Raw genomic sequence first — 13,446 nt, forward strand, 5'->3', positions numbered from 1 at the left:
TGAAATAATATTGCCCATGGCAAGCTTTACTTAAAGAGCAAAAATTTAGGAGCTCCGTATCCTTAAGGTAGCAATGCCAATGCCCATTAATGATAGTTAATTAGTTATTACAAGAAGTGGACTTCGAGGCTTAAGAGACAAGACCCAGACCTTAGCTTCAACTCTTCTAAACGACTAACTAAGAAAGCAACACTCTTTCTCCTGCACCGCCATGCGGTTCCCCGCGGCGTCGAGAACCGGCGGGGGCCTCGGCGTCGCCGCCATGTCTTACGTCTTAATAGACTACCTGCGTCACATTTCGCCGGCGTGGCACGCGCGTTTGCAGCCGTTGCTGTGGACTGTACTGGCTCTGATCGCCGTAACACGCGTGCCCTTTTACAAACACTGGACCGCCGAGTTCAAAGCTGCAATTCCGTTTCTCGCTTCTATGATTTTCATGCTCTCCGCTCTGCTCTTTGAGGCTTTGTCCGTACGTTTTGTCACCGCCGTGCTTGGCCTCGATTGGCACAGGTAAATTACTGACTTGACTTTCATTTTTAGTTTGTTTTTGTTTTGTGTTTGGTTTTGAATAATTTAAAGTGGGTCGAGTTTGTTTTGTATATTTTTTTTTTGGCTCTGTGTCGAGCTTGATTTGTGTTCTAGTTTTACCTGTTTATTTGTGTGTTTTGTGATTAGTTAAGCTTGATATTTTGTGGGTCGAATTTTGTTTTGTGTTATTTTCGGATCTGCTTTTCTACCCAGATGGTGAATTGATTGAAAATTATTGTGGCATTGTTTATATATTTGTTTATTTGCCGCTTACTTGCAGTGGTCTGAGTTGGGTTTGTGTTCGTTTTGGATTTTGTTTTGGTGCGTGGAGTTTGATTCTTTTTGGTTGATCTTATTTTGTTGGAAAATGAGGTTTTATGGGCGTGGATGAGAGAACTTAGATTTGATGTGTTTGCAAAGCATCACTCTTGTTTATAATGACTTTCAATGCCACCGTTTGTACTCTTGATGGACTGTAATTAGTTTCTGGATCATGATTTCTTCCAGATTTTTTTTCCCACATGGTTATTTGTTTTATATCAATCGTGCCACTGTTTATTTGCATGCATCTTTGAAGGCATTTTGTAATCATTAATTTCAAGGTATTGTCTAGATCGCCACAGTGTTATTATGTCTATTTTGGGGGTTTTATATCCGTGTATGGATAAATTCATGGGTGTGATTGTTTAAGAATTGAGAAAGTCTCAGTTGACAACTGAAAAATATTTATGATTAGGGCAGCAATTGATGCTTTTCTCCTTTTGTTCTCTTCTCTCTCTCTCTCTCTCTCTTTCTCTCTCTTATTTCTTGCTTTTTTGGCTTAAAGCACATCTCAACATGACTGGAACAAAAAAGCTAATGCCAAGGACTCAGCCTGAGAATGGTAGCCACAAAAGCATTCCCTTTTACATTTGCTGGTCCTTTGAGTCCAATGCAGCTAAAACATTTCTTGTTTCCATATTGTTCATGGTTTCATGCTTTCTCACTGTGCTGATTTCCAGTGTTAATTGCTCCTACTATTTTGTCCTTGTTATTTGTATGAACTTTATGGTATGATTTTTGTGTTGAAAATTAATTGACTAGATGATGAATCAGTATAAATTTGAAGAATAGGGTTGTTCGTTTTGTGTGATTTTAGCATTATTATCTGGGTAGGTGTTGGTGTACAATGTTTCTGGATCACTTATATGGCTCAAATTTGTATTTGTTCTTTGTGACTTTGCCCGAGTCTCTCTTGCTGAAAATAGTGGTTCCGAGCAGGAAGTGGAGTAACCCAGATGGTGAAATTTGAGGTGCTGGTATTTGCTTTGTAGTCTTTGCAACTTGACCCCAGCTGTAGCCATTAGTCTTTTTAGGGGCAATTTTGGTAGCCTCCTCTAATTTTGAGTGCACTCTAAACACCACTAGAGTTAGAGAAAACTTGCTGTCATCGTGAATTCAATTTGAGGAATCATGTTTGATTTGTGTTTTTTATAAGGTTTTTTAGTAGAATACAAGCCTTTCACTTTTCAATGGTTTGTGAAAGAGGACATCGGAGATGTTTTTTTTCCTTGGTGTTTTTTTTTATTTTTTATTTATTTTTTTTTTTTTTGGCATAATTTTGTGGATTATCAATGTTAGTGGCTGATGGCTGATTGTACAGATATGAAGTGGTGGGAACTAGAGATGCTGGATTTAAATTTATGTGTTTAGCTCTTTGATGAGGAGCTTGATTTGTTGTTTTCACTGTTCATTAATCCAAGTATCAATTAATATACACTAAAGGGACTTAATTTCATGATTCATCGCGAACCATGTTGAGCATTTATGGGTTTTCACGCTCTTCATGAGATGGTGTTACTATGGTAGGCATGGTCACATGTGTTGAGTATGAGGTTTACCAAGGAAGTCCAGTTATTTGTATTAAATATCTTTTTCACAGCACTTCCAGCAAGGACATCAATATTTTTATTTTACTAAACATAACACTTGGTAAGTTGCTATAAGTATAGGCCTTGTAATCTTATGTTCATTCCCTTGGTTCATTTACTGTTGAGTTCTCACTTTTCAGCTTAAATTAGCAAACATACAACATTTTCAGTTGTTTAAAAATTGCCAAATGAGCATCTTTATCTCATAGTGATCCCAAATTGTTCTGTTGTGTGTTGTGCGCTTGAACAATAGTGTCATCTCATGTTTCATTACTCTTGCAACTTTTCTTGATGGGAAATACCTTCAGTTCTTAAATTATTTCCTCTTCAAATATTACTTTATGGCTTAAAAACAAGATAATTGATTGGCTTCACAATCTGCAACAGTGAAACGTCTCCACTTCCTGACACTGGTCAGTGGTTGCTCTTGGCTTTAAATGAGAAACTTCCTGGAACAGTCGTTAAGATATTGAGAGCTCGCATCATTGGGTTGCATCATTATCTAATGTTGTTTATGATGCTAGCTTTTTCCGTTTTATTTGACTCTGTGAAAGCTCCTGGCCTTGGGCTAGGTGCAAGGTACATGTTCACCATGACAATTGGTCGTCTCCTTCGGGCCATAACATTTGTGTCTACCATTCTTCCATCAGCTCGGCCTTGGTGTGCTTCAGCTCGGTTTCGAGTCCCTAACTATCCTCATCCCTGGGCACAGAAATATTATGTCCCCTATGCTGAAGATGCTAATTCTATTAATCAGATAATAAAACAGGATATAGCTTATGGTATGTCTTTTCTATTTAAATTAATTTACTTTTTTTATTCTGTTGTCTGGATATGTTTGGATTCTCTTTGATTTGCTATAGGCCCCAATTGCCTTGCCGGTGCTCAAGTCAACTTCAGCAGTACATGAATGAATGGTGGTCTTTGTTTTAATTCACCACTATAGTTTAACTAAAAACAGTTGGATCATTCGGATGTATCAAGCCATGCTGGTTTCTTGTTGTGAATTTCTAAATGAGATGTGTGCCTTATTAATTGCTTATAATGTTCAGTCAATACTCATCCAATCTAATAATGGCTATGATAGTGCTTTCTGGTTTGGTTTGAGATTCAAGATTCCTATCATTTTTAGATAGACTAAATTTTTTAATCAAGTTCCTAGCAGTTCTTTCTGTCAATTGATTTTTATTGTTGGTGAAAAATAATGAATATTTTGTTTTTTAGTCATATGTCCTTCAATAGTATGTGATATTTAAATACATTTTAGTTGTTTCACTCTAACTGGAAAGTGCTGTTGATAGCTGGCGTTGGAAGCTACCCTAGTGACTACCAACCAGATTGGGGTTCAATGAGCTTCCTAATTGACTTCCTACGACCTACTGCTTCAGAAGGATCTTCATGGTACAGTCTGCTGACAAAGGCTGGAGGTGGCTGCAACGACCTTATATACAGTGGTCACATGCTTGTCGCTGTACTGACCGCAATGGCTTGGACGGTATTTATCCCATCCACTGTCTAGTGCCACTAACATTATACGAGTAATTGCCAATTCTTAACAACCTTTGTTTGTCATTAAAATGTTTACAGGAGGCTTATGGAGGCTTCAGCTCAGCTCTCATATGGCTACTTGTATTGCACAGTGCCCAGAGAGAAATACGTGAACGCCACCATTACACTGTCGACTGTATTGTAGCCATATATGTGGGCATCCTGCTCTGGAAGATGACTGGTTTTATCTGGCCAACCAAGGACGCAGCCAAAGGTAAAAGACTTGACAAACTTGAGAAAATCCAAGGCAGACTATTCCAGGCAGCTAAGGACTCGGACATGGACAAGATCAACGAGTTTCTCAAAGAGGTTGAGTTGGGCAGTCCAGAGAGCCAGCTCAAAGGCCCTAGCAAAGGCATGTGGTTGTTCGCTTGTGCAACGATTTTCTCAGCTCTCGCTATCGTTCTCCTTGCCTTCACATGGACAAGCGATGGATGATTTAATTGTCGTCTTACACGGATTCTGACTCTGGTTTTCGAGGTTAGACTTTACTGTAGTTCTATGTAATGCAATGTTTTGTTGTTACAGAAAGTTTGATGGGGTTCGTTTCATTAGAGTATTTGTCAGAAATGGCCCCAGAAATGAGTCAATTATGAGGCTTGACCACGTTTATTTATTGCATACAAGAATGACTAGTAGCAAATTTTATCTGACCATCGGATGGATCCTTGAACATTTGTTAATTTTCTTTAAACTGTTGTTTTCATGTTAAGATTATCAATGACAAAATATGATGTTTCGACTTTATTTATAATTTTTTTTGAAAAATATATATTTTTCAATGCATCAATTTTATCGTCAATGACAATTTATTTTCATTAATTGTTTATTAGTGAATTAATAAGATCTCGAATAAGACCAGCTTACAATGTCTATATATATATATATATATATATATATAATATCTTTCTTATAATTTTTGTATTTATTTACTGTGATATCTCATATTACAAAGATATTTACTGCCATTTTTACTAATTAAAATATATTTTAAAAAATAAAGAAAAGAGATGATAGAAAATAAACGACTAGATAGCGCGTGGGGTTGGAAAATTTCAAAAAACAACGGAGGCTGCGCTAAAATAACCATATGGGCAGTGGTCAATTAATATTTTTAGATATATTATCAAGATGTTTTCATTAATTGAGTCCTTAATAAGGATGATTCTGGAATTTATCTAATTATCAATTTTAAGATTTTAAAAAATTATTTGAGATTCGCATAAATTAACTCCACACACCGTTTAAAAATAAAAAAGCTGCGCCAAATATCACCAAACTGGTGGGTTCCAACAGATATTCTTCACTTGAGATAGTTTAGTACACTCCCAAACCACCGACCACTCGATCATCATCAATTACTCATTTCCCCACCGTTTGATCCACCATCCACGACTCCCAACCCACCAATCCCACCTAATTATTCTACACCCTCACACACCAAATCCAACCGTCGCTCCATAACAAAACAACTGGCACACGCTTATCTTCGCTTCACCTCCTCCTCTCTCCTTTTCAACTCTGCAACATTTTGTCTGTCTCTCTCACTCTCTCTACCAACAAATGTTCTATCATTGAGGTTGAGTTTATTGTTCTTCATATAGTAGGAATTCTGCCTATGCTTTATAAGCATTCCTAAACTATGTGATTCATTAGATCATCAGATGGTGAATCCCATAAGACACATTCTGTATTGAATACGGTGGATCCATTCCTGATTCCTTTTCCAACTTCGGAATCCTTGCCATTGTCATCTTCAGCCTTTTCATGCAGCCGCCCTTGTTTTTCTCCGGCTGTACACGTGCTTCCAGAACACATACTCTGGCTACATGGTAATGATGCAGCTCCATCATTACCAAATGATGCTGTGCCGTAGTGAAATCCATTATCAGATATAGGGAAACCGCTGCAGCCTCCGGCAAAATTTGCCGACATTGCTCCTGTAGGGTCCCAGGGCTTGTCCGAGGGCAGCATTTCAGGTTCTTGTATTACCCTTGATAGATTTAGCTTGATCTTTACGGTAGTGTCATCTTTTTCATCATTTTTACTGGTAATGTAAGTGGCTGTAGTGTTCATTGGTGCTGATTGTTGGAGCTGGTAGTCTATTCTTTTCTTAGTTAGCAGGTGGAGCATTTCATCTTTGAAGCAGCCGAGGGCTGCTTCCGCAAGATGAGCCACCTGAGGCGGTGCCAGCGTGGTGGCGATGTCCGCCATCAGGTGGGAAAACGGCTTGTGGGTAACTGGATCGATACCTATGCCTGAAAGCTTCTTTTTCAGCTTGGTATTCCAATGATTTTTAACATCATTATCAGTCCGGCCAGGTAGCTGAGCTGCAATTAGTGCCCATCTGCATTACACATTTTCGAATCAATCAATTAGTATTCTCTGTCATTTACATAGTCTCATTTAGAACATGCATATGCATTGACATACCGATTGCCAACAACAGAGTGTAGCTTCACAATAGCCTGTTCTTCCGCGTCTGAGAACTGCCCGTGCTTAAGATCAGGACGAAGGTAATTCGTCCAGCGCAGCCGGCAGCTCTTCCCACATCTCTGGAGACCTAACATATAAAAAAAATAAAAATAAAACGACTTATTAGTCAAGCTACTCAATTGGGTTTAGAAATTCTTTTATAATTAGAGAGTAAACAAACCAGCATTCTTGGGGATGAGGCGCCAGTTTCTGGTGCCATGTTGGGCAATATAAAAAGAAAGCTTGCTGTCTTCTTCAGGAGTCCATTGCCCTCTTTTCACATTGTCCTTCTCGCAACACGGTATGCGTCCCATCTCTAACTTAATCTTTTTTCTAAACACTTTGCTTATTTTTAAGTAGAAATATTGATGGTGGTTATAGTAAAGAAAAAGGGAGAAAGAATTGTTTGTTTGGTCACTGAGAAAAGAAATGGTGAGTGATATTGTTATATATATGTGAAATGGGGTTAGGAAATGTGCATGGAATTGTTGTTTGTACGAAGAAAGATAGAAATCACATCAAAGGTGCATGATTATATTAAAGAATTCAACGCCATTGAGCGTGTGAGAGATAGGCCGGTAGCTCACCCACGAGACGCCTGGTCAACTCTCTCTCTTTCATTGACTGTGCTTTGAGTTCTTGGGTGGCTGACTTTCTCCTCCTGCTCACACAAAGCCACCTTCTCGTCGTGCAATCAAAATAAACTACTTGGTTTTAGTTATAAACAGTTTAGGAGGTCGCACGTGAGGTGAGGCTCATATACACCTTTACAGCAAAGGAAATCTTAAGGGCCCTTTGAGTCTTTGACTCGTGTGAATCTTGAAGGAATTCCATTTGATCCCTGTAGTTTTGGTTTACTCCATTAAGGACACTTGTTTCAAATATTAGCATTTTGATCCTTTGACTTAAACGAAATTTGGCTGACCATTGATTGTTTAACTTGCAATGGTATAGTATAGAAAACAAATTTTCGTTAATTCATAAAGGGGAATTCTCTTCAAGTTAAAAGACCAAAACGTTACTTAGTATTTGAAATAAGTATCATTGAAAATAGAGCAAAACCAGAGGGATGACAATATAATTCTCTATTGAATCTTTACAAATATAGTTGTTTTGGTACAATAAAAATAAATAACAAACCCATAACATAAGAAATTTGAGCAGGAATGTGAATATCAACAGCAAACTATTCTATACAATCCTGATATTTCTCCTTTCGTATCATTGACAAGTATGCCTTTTTTCTTAGCTTAATTTGGCACTTATAATGCCTTCTATTGACCCAATTAATGCAAACAATGTGACGATGAAGCAGAAAAGGCTAAAAAGTCTAAGCGTCACCCATGTTCTTGTCCAGGCTTCAATATTCTTCTGCTTAAAGTACATCTCCACCGGAAAATATATGGATAAAGGCTGAAGATTCAGTGCTCTGATCAGTCAATTGCTGTTGTTGACAAAACATTTACTGTTCTGAAACACAGCCTTAGAAGATTCAATCTGAATCCTGGTATCAATGGAAGTTTTAAATGGAAATCATTGTATAAAAATCCATGGTTTGGAAACTTCCCAGAAATCCATTTTTCAATAGTTGCAAACAATGGCTGACTATAAACCTGTCAACAAAGATATAAACCCCCGAAAAAAAATTTTAAAAACTTTGATTTATACTGCCACAACTCCAGTGAAACTTGGATTTGTCTCTTACCCACCTTAAATAGTGGGGCTCAGAGGGCATCCCCTTGACTTGAACACTGAACAGAGCTTATTGTCCGTGGAAATGAGTCAAGAGTATCATTTGAGTAAGTTGTTGGGTTCGAGCTAATGAGCACACACTCTGAGCTCTAATATTTGAGGTGGGTAAATAGTGGGACACGCTCCAAGTCCTACTATTGAGGTAGATAAGCATATTACATATAATCTATTGAATAATTGCATTGGTACCTGGTACCCTCCAAGAAGATGAGCCACAATGCAGGCATTTGCGAGGTCTATAAGCCAATATGGTTCATAGAATCCAAACCCTGTTAAAAGGTTTCCTGGAGTATCGTCCCCAAATGCTGCATATCCAAAGCTTCCACACAAGAGGTAGAAAATGGTTGTCACAACTATTGCTATTGTTGAGGCCTTTTTCATGGTCTGGCTTTCTGGTGGAGGTGACTTCAAGGTATTCTTCATTTTTTGCAAAGTTCATAATTCAAGTCAGCCTCTCGAATGCCTAGATTTTTATTTAATGTCTTTACATGCATATATTGGCTTGTTATATGGATGATGTACCCTATGGTATCGAAAACTCACCTGAATCTCAATAGGTATCAGTGAATACGGGTCATAGGTGAAGGCGATGTCTCCTAAAACTTGTGTATCTAGGGGACATGTTAAGATTATTAACGACAAAATATGATGATTTGATTTTATTTATAAATTTTTATTGAAAAATATATGACTGTATTTGTTTTATTATTTAGAGTAAGATTTTTTAAAAAGTTGAGTTGGATTGTTATTACGATGTAGGATTTAAAAATTAATAAAAATACTCCTTAAGTTTATTAATTTAACTAAACACTCTTTATAATAAAAAGTTTAGAAATTGATAAAAACACCCCTTATCCACCCACATTTGTCAGATTCTGACTACCATCATTGGAAGGTGGGCGGAATCTATCCTAATGATGTACCATCGACTGAATCTAGTCGGTCGTATACCAATATAACATTTTTCAACTAAATCTACCATAGATCTTGTTGGAAAATATTAGATCTATGGCTAGATGTGACCTTTTTCAATGCACCAATTTTATCTCAATGACAATTTATTTTTATTAATTGTTTATTAGTGAATTAATAAGATCTCGAATAAGATCAGCTCACAATTTCATTTATATATATAATATCTTATAATTTTTTTTATCTATTTACTGTGATATCGCAATTCTCATATTATAGAGATATTTACTGCCATTTTCACTATTTAAAATATATTTTTTTTAAATAAATAAAAGAGAAATGATGGAAATACACGTCTAGATAGCGCGTGCAGTAGGAAATTTTCCAAAATCAACGGAGCCAAGGCCCAAGGCTGCGCCAAAATATCACCAAACTGGTGCGTTCCAACAGATTTTCTTCACTTGAGATAGTTAAGTATAGTCCCAAAATCCAACCACCGACCACTCTATCATCATCAATTACTCATTTTCCCACCGTCTGATCCACCATCCACGACTCCCAACCCACCAATCCCACCTAATTATTCAACACCCTCCCACATCAAATCCAGCAGTCGCTCCATAACAATACAACTGGCACACGCTTATCTTTGCTTCACCTCCTCCTCTCTGCTTTGAACTCTGCAACAGTTTGTCTCTCTCTCCCTCTACCAAACAAACAAATAAACAGATATTTTTATTCTCTTTTCTCGAGATTCAATTCAAAGATTGGAATGGCGATTTCAGTTTCCGCTTCAACAATTCCTTCCTTGAACACTAAAGCTTCTTCTAGAAACCTCTCCAAACTCTCGTCGCTATCTTCTCTGCAGTTCCCCGTACAGTTCCGTCAGATTCAAATTATTAACAACAGCCGGATTTCATCTCCCTCCGGGCCTCGTTTCCTTCCTCCGGTACTTATTTGATTTGTGTTTTGTTCGGCAGTTATTATAATTACTATTACTATTATTCTTGTTTTTAGCTCATCTGGCTGAAGAATGCTTTGTTTTTAGGATATAGAATTATGTGTAATGTAAAGATTCATTATGGATAGTGAATAATCGTTTATTCTAAAAAGGGAGCTATATTAGCCACAAGATTGCCGAAAATCTCTATAAATGAAATTACTTGTGATGAAAAAGTAATTCAGTGAAAGAAAATAACTCGGGGAGTAAATTTCTATGATTTTCAAGATAGTATGAATGTATGATATTAGTATTGACTTGTGATGTTGGTTTATATTCAATGAATGATAGGAAAGATCCATGTATAGGATTAGGGCCGAAGTTGTTGGCATCAAGGCTTTGTGGAGATGAGTTCCAGAGTAATACAGTATGGCTTCATTAATAGCTATTTAAATAAGCTGTAAAGTTCATCATGTGTGGAAAGCTTTTGGGCATTTTCTAGATGTTTGTATATCTTCACCAGAAGGAGTCAAATTGTACCTCAAGTTTAGAGAATTCGCCTTTTTTAAATTTTCAAACATCCTATTCAATTTTAGTCTTGACGAGTCCTCAAGTCTTCTTCTAATATTGAGTTTTGTAGGATGAGATATATGTTATCTTTCATCGGGCCTTAGCTTAAGTTTGATGTGCTTGAATCTAGTCAAGGACAACTATATCTCAGTTTCAAGAGAGTATTCAGTTTATCTTGGGAGCTGTTGCTAGTAGTCATTTATGTCAAAGTGATGTTTTAGTGCTTGCAAGTGCATGGACTCTATCTGCCTCATTAATGATTTGTTGCCCGTACAGATAAACTTGTATATTAAGACTCTTAATCCCTTATCTTCTGGAAGGAAATGATTTCTTGGCTATGAAATGTTAACTAACGTACCCATCGACTCTCTCATTTTGCCTACTTATTCCAAGCTGATCGTTGTTCTTAAGTTCGAAACAGTTAGGTATGTTATTACTTTTCTCTCTGATGTAGTTATGCCATTCAGTGTTAATGATATTGATAAAGTTTGATCCTCAGTTACTGCAAGCATGTGGTGATGTGCTTTTTATATCAAAGTAGGCAGTCAACATATTGACTTTGTATTTTGGGTATTCACGCAAATATGATTTTACTGTAGGTTTCATTGTGGAAAAGAATCCCAAATAACATGTTTATTTCTATTCTTTAAGCTTCTTGTAAATTTTCTTTTAGAATTATTTTGTTTGAGAGCATATATATGCTCAGTTATTTGGATTGATTTTATTGGTTGTTTGTATTAGGCCTGGCTTTGTTGGATGCTTGGTGGGTGACACTTTGCACATTTCACATATTTTGATTTGTTTTTTTTTTTTTTTTTTTTTTTAAATATTATTTTTAAAAAAGGTATTTGTATTTGATTGAACTTTTAAGTTCAAGCTGCTTTTGTTAAACGATCACTGACACGTTATTTGGGTGAAATAACTACTGTAGGTTGAAGCAAAGAAGCAAACATTTTCCTCCCTTGATGATTTGCTGGAAAACTCTGACAACCCTGTATTGGTTGACTTCTATGCAACATGGTAATTTCTTTTCTTCCTTTCTGTTCTTTCTTTTCTTTTCCATGGAAAATAGTTTTTTATGGTATGCAAGTATATTTAATTTACATAATCTCTCTTTTGAATGGTGTGCTGGATCACTCAATTTCATAGATTTTTTTCCGTGATATATCTGCAAATATAGAGTTTTTTCTTGTTGGCAAATGTTGAGTGGAAAGATAAAGAAAGATTGTGTTTTTAATCCTTTGGGCACAGATTCTCTAGGGTAGAAATATTGAAAAGCAAAGAGCTCATATAATGGTTTGCAGGTGCGGTCCTTGTCAATTCATGGCTCCAATCCTTAATGAAGTTGGTGCTGCTTTAAAAGATAGGATTAAGGTGGTGAAAGTTGATACTGAGAAGTACCCAAAGATTGCTGATAAATACAGAATAGAGGCCTTGCCAACTTTCATTTTGTTCAAGAATGGGAAACCTTTTGATCGCTTTGTAAGTTGAATTAGTATTTCATTTTTAGTTTATCTGGATATTGTAACTTTTGCATCTTTACATAACCCTTTGATTGTACTTTGCATGAGCTTTGATAATTTTCTCCCATGCCTGCTTACACGTAGTTGTATGGTTGAATTTTTAGTCAGTCGCCTTAATTATGAGTATCATGATTAGTGGCTTCTGGCGTGATCACTGGAAGTGATTCTTGCTACATTAGCTTTCACATTCTTGGATTCTGTTATGTTCAATGCGTAAGTTCTGGAGATGATCCAGAATGATTGGCATATGTTGCTTCGTATGGGTGATCTCTTTCGTGCATGAAGAATCAACCAATGGTTTGTACATTGTCTAGTTTAAGCCACTTGTAGGCTGCATCAGCAGCATGCATGTATTTTATTGTCGAATTTTTTTCTGCCTCTCCGATTACTGTTTCTTTTTTTAAATTTCTGTCCATTGGGAACTCTTAGATCTATTTTTGAGTTTGGAGCTGATCAATGATTTTCATGTGATTATTTCTCAGGAGGGTGCTTTGACCAAAGATCAGCTCATTGAACGAATTGAAAATTCATTAAGTGTTAAGCAATAGTCTGGTGAGTTCATAATAAGTATAAATAGCAAAACCTTTTCTTTACTGATCATGCCCTCAAACAACCTTTTCGCCTTTCTCCCTCCCATGCAGACGGTCAGGTTCTACTGGAAACTGGTGTAATCGAGTTGTTAGATGGGAACATTGAATTTGGTAAATGAAGAATTGGCAGGATGATACCTCTTCTTCTTTTCTTGTGTATTTGAATAATTGGTATTGTACCAAAAGAAAAAAGTTCGTGATATAACTTGTTCATCTTATCAATCTTGCTGATTTCTGTGAAAACAAAATTTTGGATGAACTATTTCTAGGACTCCTGAGAATTGGCACGATGCTTTTTGTTTCAAAATTTTGGTGTCGAATTCTAGCACTTGGCACTATTACGTTCAATGATCTTGAGAGGTAACCATTGGAACTCAATTTCGATTAAAAAATTTTAGACAAATTTTATGACGACAATTTGTGTAACTATAATTGGATAGGGTTATTGTAATTTAGTTTTTAACTTGTAATTATTATAAATAAATATTAAGGATGCCTGAGTAATACGATACCTATAAAATAAACATCCCAATTTTTTTGGATCTCAAATAAATGTAAAAATCTATCGGACAGGGGGGAAAAAAAGGGATTACGTCAATTATGATTAATTCCTCAGTAATTTTGTTTAAGTTAAATATAATTTATTGATTTTATCTTGAAATTATGTGAATTGTTGAGTAAAACTCAAATGGTGAAAA

At 36.4% G+C, this 13,446-nt stretch overlaps 3 protein-coding genes and 1 pseudogene across 3 annotated transcripts; 2 read left to right on the forward strand and 2 right to left on the reverse strand.

Moving 5' to 3' along the window:
• Positions 1-207: 207 nt before the first annotated feature.
• Positions 208-4,642, forward strand: LOC116111626. The gene is made up of 4 exons (XM_031397783.1): positions 208-510; positions 2,826-3,220; positions 3,740-3,933; positions 4,026-4,642. The coding sequence occupies exons 1-4, from the start codon at positions 212-214 to the stop codon at positions 4,422-4,424; spliced, it is 1,287 nt and encodes a 428-aa protein (XP_031253643.1). The 5' UTR covers positions 208-211; the 3' UTR covers positions 4,425-4,642.
• Positions 4,643-5,621: 979 nt separating this feature from the next.
• LOC116111609 (transcription factor MYB80-like) lies at positions 5,622-6,775 on the reverse strand. Its single transcript, XM_031397773.1, has 3 exons — positions 6,643-6,775; positions 6,420-6,549; positions 5,622-6,333 (listed from the first exon to the last, which is right to left on the reverse strand). Exons 1-3 carry the CDS (start codon positions 6,773-6,775, stop codon positions 5,622-5,624), a joined length of 975 nt encoding a protein of 324 aa, XP_031253633.1.
• A 931-nt stretch (positions 6,776-7,706) lies between these two features.
• On the reverse strand, positions 7,707-9,195 carry LOC116111612 (annotated as a pseudogene).
• Positions 9,196-9,592: 397 nt separating this feature from the next.
• On the forward strand, positions 9,593-13,055 carry LOC116111630 (thioredoxin Y1, chloroplastic-like). The gene is made up of 5 exons (XM_031397788.1): positions 9,593-10,074; positions 11,567-11,655; positions 11,940-12,117; positions 12,641-12,710; positions 12,800-13,055. The coding sequence occupies exons 1-4, from the start codon at positions 9,898-9,900 to the stop codon at positions 12,704-12,706; spliced, it is 510 nt and encodes a 169-aa protein (XP_031253648.1). The 5' UTR covers positions 9,593-9,897; the 3' UTR covers positions 12,707-12,710; positions 12,800-13,055.
• The last annotated feature ends 391 nt before the right edge of the window (positions 13,056-13,446 follow it).

Source organism: Pistacia vera, unplaced genomic scaffold (genome assembly GCF_008641045.1).
Source record: "Pistacia vera cultivar Batoury unplaced genomic scaffold, PisVer_v2 Contig646, whole genome shotgun sequence".
NCBI classification, from domain to species: domain Eukaryota; kingdom Viridiplantae; phylum Streptophyta; class Magnoliopsida; order Sapindales; family Anacardiaceae; genus Pistacia; species Pistacia vera.